General features: G+C 39.3%; 1 protein-coding gene across 1 annotated transcript in view; it reads left to right on the top strand.

The window, feature by feature from the left end:
- Positions 1–526: 526 nt before the first annotated feature.
- Positions 527–7,107, top strand: part of LOC108675822 (C-type mannose receptor 2) — a gene marked incomplete at both ends in the record, with an annotated part of 11,347 nt that continues 4,766 nt past the window's right edge. Inside the window, 1 exon segment of the mRNA XM_018163851.1 lies at positions 527–680. Coding sequence (XP_018019340.1) covers positions 527–680 — 154 coding nt within the window.

Here is a 7,107-nt window from a genome sequence, read left to right as displayed (position 1 = left end):
GGTTGAAATTCAGCTTCCAAACATCCATTCTGTCTGTCAAATTTGACTCATACTCAGGTTATTTTGTTGACACATCATGTTGGTGGTGCAGATCATCTGCCTGCTCATGCTTGTCCTCGGTGAGTGCTAACTTACACGCAAAAAATTGTGGAGGCAAAATTAAAGGAATTTAAAATGATCAAAAGGTACTGACTAATCTTTTAATGGTTGACCGCAGCGTTTGGTGGTGTTCCGTGAATTCGTTGTGTGACAAACCTACTATTAGTCCATATTCGCCGGGGATCCATTGGTCCAACATTTGGACTCTTGATAATCACATTACAGCTTTCCACCGATGCGAAAATGATTTGCAATAAGTTTACGATCCAAGAAATTATGTGATCTGAATACTCATGTCGTTTAATAATTTTAGAACACGCCCCATGTTTGGCCGTGCCCTATAATAACTTAGGTGATGGAATAGTTGTTATAACTTAAGTGATAAATGATTGCTGAATTTAACGTCATAATTATCTTGTCCCCGAAGCATTCTCGGAACGGTTCATTGGTGGATCCTTGTTGCTATCTGGAGTTGGAGAACTGCGCTTACATTGAACCGGGTGGGGGCTGGGTAGTTCAAGATGCCACTTGTGACAATGAGAGAGAAACTTATCCCTTGTGCTCAAAAGCTCCAATAGATGGTGAGTACTCTCAACTTAAACTTATTCAATAGAATACATTGAATGGAAAAGCGCTTGACCATGGTAACATAAGAAGAAAGCCACAAATGTCATCAAAAAACTGCATTGCATCAAGTTGACATTCGCCTGCTTCTAAAAATTAGTGAAAAGTTGCATATTCATTGAATCATAACCTAGTTTAGAATACAGGCCACGACACTATACTTGAAGATGAGTGTGCCTAACGAAAGAACGTGACGCGACCAAAGAACACCGAAGTAGCGGAAGCAAGGTTTCATGTTTCTGTCGCCCATGAACATGAGCACGGCGGGCTTAGCAAGTCTTGAATCCATGTGTATTGCTTTGATCACTGACCAGGGATATTAGAATGCTCTCAAACGTAGATTGACTGAAATTTTGAAAGGCGATTCATTATTATTTCATTTTAAAATATTTTCGTAATGATATCAGTCAATATATAGCAGAAATAAAATCCACGTAATAATGTCAATATGATGTTGCCACGTAAACTTACAGCCATCGCGAGATAATCTATAAATTTAAGCTTCGACTCTGAAGGGTGAGTCAGTCAAGCTATAGGACAGATTTCGTTAACACAACTTCGACAGAACTCGCTCGTGTCACAGTATAGTCACTTCAAATTGACCTCGTATGATGCCATAAATTTGCTAGTAGTAAGTGTGAAAGTTAACTCGTCTCAATCTCTTGCTATAATAGCTTCAGTGAAAATGAGTGAAACCCCGCATCTTCAGTGATGTGTATTAAATGAATATTCAGTAATTATTTTTAGCTGATGCTACCAGAACGGCAATCTGCCAATCTCGATCAATGATCGCTGATCAAACGTGCTGGATTATTGCTCACATGCATAGGTATCAACCTTTTCACTCACCCAGTGGAAAGGATCCAGTCGAGGTTATAAAGAATCCTCCTAATTTTTGTCATCAGTTCTCAAGAAGAAGCTGACCATATTGCTGGGTTTTAATTTTTCTTCTATTTAACGAATCCGAACTCGTTTTCCGTAGACCAAGCAGACGCCAGACCAAAAGTTCCTTTTCTCGTTGCTCCATTACTATATAACTCTCATGCCCAGTATCTTCAGAAGTATTCTCTTCAGTGCATTGTACTCTATTTCTTGTTATATTTAATGATGTCAAATATTTTTCCGATAAGATTAGGGAGAAGAGAGAGCCTATCATCGCAGTTTGCATAAACAGCTTAAATCACAGGTTTCCAAACATTTACCCACAATCTTACCCTGATTATTAGCCATCAAGATTTCTTTGAGCACTGTCCCCCAATCGAAACCTTGCCGAGCGCATCCAATATTTTTTAATCACCACCGCCAGTAAAGATTTGGAAACTTTTCGTTATTAATAACCGGGGTCTTAACCTAGAGCGAGTATCACTATGGCAGGCATTTCATTAGAATATATAACTGGTTCAAATTTGGGAAATACCTCTCAGAACCGGGGTGCTCATTTTTATTGATTATCACAAAGCTATGAGGTACTTTATACGTATTATTTCTGTAGTGAAGCAGGTGTTTCATCCGGTTCGTTATAGTGTTGCGAGGTACTTCCTTTAAATACTTAAACCCAAACAATACCAATTTATTAGAACAGGAACATCATGTGAAAAGTTATAAAAATACATGGTACACTTGGCACAATGGATGCCAAGCCTCATACTAACTCGGGCTAAATTGGGCACAAATCTCCGATAGAAATTCAGGAAACAGAGATATGACCTTAACTGATATGACGATTTCGTAAACTAACATTCAAGCAAACGCAAAAAAGCCATAAAAAAGAGTTATTAGTCTAGATTTGATCTAAAACAAGATTTTTTACGCTCATCATGCATTAAATGAATGGAAATGTCAATATTTTAACTAAGCTTAATTTGATCTAAAACAAGATTTTTTACTCTTGATGCAATAAATGAATGGAAATGTCAATGATTTTTAAACTAAGTTCAATTAAGCTCAAAATTTCCATGAGTGTAAGTAACAACTGATTTTTTAATTTGCAATAGTTATTACAACAATTTATTTGTTTCATTCGAAGATGCGACATTGGTGCTCAGTAGTGGGTATAATATGTAGAAGTGGCAGGTTGAAAATAATCTCTTGAACAGTGTAGGACTGTAGGTGCATGGGTTTATTCATCATATGCTAAATTCACCATTCTATATGTCACGTTAGAATCGACTCTCCTCTCATTCCGTCGTATCACATAGCAAGGCACGCGTACACATTCACCGACGCCCTTTAATAAACGGGAGATGGTCATGGTTCGTGCGTTTACCCTGGTCAGCCTCTGACCAGCCACATCATGCGGTAGCGTCATCAGCGTTTGACCATGGACATCATGACGAAGCTTGACCAGCTGCTCTTTTTAATCATATTACGCAGATTTGGCCTACCGGGCAATTGACTTCCAAAAGAGGCTGGTAAATAGAAGCAAAACACCCTACGGGGCCGACTTGCGCCTGATTCACCCCTAAGCCGAATATAGTTCCTCTAAAACGACCTTAATCGGCACGAAAATTTTGACAGGGCCCTATCAAAATTTTGATGCCTGTCAGCCGCTGGCTCAGGCGCGCCCCAAGCTCGCCCAACGGTATAAATCAGCGGCTCTATGTCCGCTTTAGGTTGCACTAGCCTATGTCATTAGTTGCACTAGCCTGTGTCATTAATTGCACTAGCCTATGTCATTATTTGCACTAGCCTATGTCATTAGTTGCACTAGCCTGATGCTCAGTGTAGCCGCCATTTTCCATTTCTCTGGAATTTGCAGATGTAGAATTAGTCCACTAGACTTAGTTTATTTCTGATGCGCCAGAGCATTCAGTGTTAGACCCTAGATGCTTGTATAGTACCCGAGGAACGCAAGCTATTCGGTCAGTTATATTTGTTCATTACTTGAATTATTGACTATACCGATTCATATTTATTTATTTATCTTGGTTCATACATTGGCATTTCTTGTATATATCGTGAATCATTCTTTGTATATTTGTCTTATGTATTTTCTTGTAATTTTCTTTCTAGAAACCGTACATCATGGAATACTCGTTTTTACCCTGCCATGATGGCGCGTCTTAGAATAGTTCAGCAAACGTTCTCAAAGGACTAGCCAACAAGAAAGTCCTTTACACTCAGTTTCTGGCACGACATGAACACGGACGACTGTCCTAGCTCACTTATATACTTTAGTGAGCTAAGGAGTAACTCACTCACTCATCTACATGAGTATTATACTCATCTACGTGATTAAGGTACTCATCTACTTGAGTAAGACACTCATCTACTTGAGTAAGATACTCAACTACTTGAGTAGGATGCTAATCTACTTGAGTAATATAGGGCAACATGGGGCAGCGCGCCCCCCTTTTTTTTAAACTAAATTTTTGATGAAGTTTTAATTGATACGAGGTGGTTCTTTGTTTTTTTTTTTAATTTACAACTAATGAGGAATGCATGATGTGAATTAGACGCCTATATATGTTTATTCAATTTTTAATGAAACACTATTTGTAAAAAGTGTCAAAATGGACCAATTGCCCCACCCCTGGGGCAATGGGCCCATGGGCTTGGGGCAAGGCGCCCACCCTTTGTCCCTTTACCACAAATGCATATTTTTCGTTTAAAAATGAAAAAAAAAACACTTTACAGTTAAAAATAATAAAATGTAATAAAAAATATGACATTCACTCATTTATTACCAACTCAAAAAATCATATACGTAACTTGAAAAAATATACTCCTGGCTTAAAAAATCTATCACTGAAGTGAAGAAAAATATTTCATTGACATAAAAAATATATATCCTTGACTTGAAAAATATATCCTTGCGATAAAAAATTCGTCCTAAACATGAAAAAATGTATCCTTGACTAGAAAAAATATACTTAGCTGATCAGAAAAAAAAAACTTCGTTTAATAGGTTCGAGCCACTCTTCCAAACCATCCTGCCTGCAATCTTCCTTTTCTCTCAGTTCATTGCAAGCTTCGAGAAGACGTTCCACTTTCTCCAGGTATACGTTGAAAAGCACTTTAATTTTTTCTATGTTGGTCTCAGGGCAATGCAAAAGTTCCTCGATCTCACGATTCTTTCGAGTAACTGCACCAAGAGGACCTGACGGGAATTCTCTGGTACGTGTCGAGTCTGATTTGGCAGCCGAAATCATTTCAGAAAACAAAACCTAGATGGTTGCCAATATTTCGATACTGTAAAACGCTTTTCGTTTGTTGGGTTTTGGTTTGACGTAAGTCCGCGTTTTTTTAGGATAACCACGGTTTCAACTACAATTTTTCTTTTTATTGGATTAAAAAGTTGTATCTGTAAGAACAAACATAAATATATTAACCCTATAAACTTCATTGTATGCTTATAATATTCAAATATAACAAATAATCATCCGAACTATAAACAACTTATATGAAGGCATAAATCAACGCACCGAAATATTGTGGGCAGTTTTGACGCGGGCTACGAACTGAGCTAACATGAAACTATTGATACGTTGTCGGCTATCTTGACACTCTAAAGGGCGGATAAACAAGTAAATCATAGGAGCGCATAAAAAAATAGACTATTAAAACTAAGCTAACAAAAGGTTCGCTAAAAATATTTACAACTTTAATGAAATATAACGAATAGACAACTTAACTTAGGAACAAGGCAAGATCCGATGAAGGAGTGCAGTTAGCCGACGAGAGAATCCCAGACGACTGACGGTTTAGTTACGGACAACTGACGGTGGGGTTACGGACGACTGACGGTAGAGTTACGGACGACTGGAAGTAGAGTTACGGACGACTGGAAGTAGAGTTTCAGACGACTGGAAGTAGAGTTACAGACGACTGAAAATAGAGTTACAGACGACTGGAAGTAGAGTTACAGACGACTGGAAGTAGAGTTACAGACGAGTGGAAGTAGAGTTACAGACGACTGGAACTAGCCCACACGACTGGCTCACAGGCGGCGGGTAGAGGCACAGACGACGGGTGGTTTCATAGGCCTACTCGGTAACACGGCTGTGGTAGTCTTGCTGTTAACTCGGGTTACTGGTGTACCAGATAGTCTCCCCAACCAGAACTGGAATAGACACAAGAGAGATCAGCATGGCTCCTTAAATGTGTCAGAGGTACTAACATAATGACCACAATTTAGACAAGTGAAGATTTCCCATCAAGAGCACACATTAAGTAACTAACCTATGGCGCTGGCGGCCAGAGCAAGAGTGGCCCATGGCCGGCTAATGAAGACAGACTATGACTCCAAATGTAAAAATTACCCTAGGGTCACTAGAAATGGCTTGATCCTTACAATATTTGCAACACTTCAGTTAAATCTTTTAAAATTACTCGATTGCACTGTCCTCTCCGATGGCTCAACAGTAGAGGGTTGGCTTCGTGCGGGGGAGATCGGAGTTCGAATCCTGCAGACAGGGACGTTCTTCAAGTCGATTTCTAATCAGGTATGTGTATGATACTCTGATAAATTCAAAGTGAGCTGTGCATTCTCAACTTTTATTTGCAGCACCTTCAGCAACACTCTACCAAACTATAGGCTATGGCACAGTAATCGCAGAGGGGAGCGTCTGGGTCCTAGAAAAACTTTTTTATTTACGGATGGATCACTTTGAAACTTGGTATACCTAAGACTTCTTTGTTCGTATCAATTTTTCGAAAAATGAAAGAAAACGTGGAATTCTTAGAAAACGGCCAAAAAGGGGGTACTGTAGAAAACTATCTCCTCCGAGGATTTTCAAGCTACAACATCGAGGCGCATATCATTCGATGCGTAAGGACCATATCTATCGATTCGTCGTAGCTGTTTTCGAATTTTTGTGGGTTTGGGGGCAATTTTCGTAAAATTTTCGAAAATTTTTCGATATCCCCTTTTACTTTTTTCGAAATGTTTTCGAAACTATAACGAAATTGAAAAAAAGCTACAACCAATCTCTAGATATTTTATTTGCAAATCGAATGGTATATCTCTCATCGCTGTATCTTCAAAACTGTAGGAGGAGATAGGTTTCCAGTGACAATAAGTGTGAATGTTCAGTGGAGCCCGACAAAGTCCCAGGCGCCTCGAAATCGGCATTCAAGACTGCAAGGAATGCGACTAGACGATACTGGAGCTCGATTTCTGTCAAGGATGGTGAGAGCGACGGCGCGAGAACTACTCCGTACGACTGCCGCAAGGTTACTGGAGCTGAGTGTGCGTTAGTGCGTAGACTAGCTAATTATAGTGCAATGCGGGATTTATTCTCTATGTTAAATGTGAAAGAACTCTCCCACAGAGACATCCAGTGCATCCGAATTGTCGTAGTCTATTGAAGGCCACTCATTCAGAATGTTACTATTGTAGATCCCTTCCGGGATCTGTCGTGAACGCATAAATCAACGTACAGA

This window comes from Hyalella azteca, unplaced genomic scaffold (genome assembly GCF_000764305.2).
Source record: "Hyalella azteca isolate HAZT.00-mixed unplaced genomic scaffold, Hazt_2.0.2 contig6380, whole genome shotgun sequence".
In the NCBI taxonomy this organism is placed as follows: Eukaryota; Metazoa; Arthropoda; class Malacostraca; order Amphipoda; family Hyalellidae; genus Hyalella; species Hyalella azteca.
This window is presented reverse-complemented; position numbering and strand designations above follow the sequence as displayed.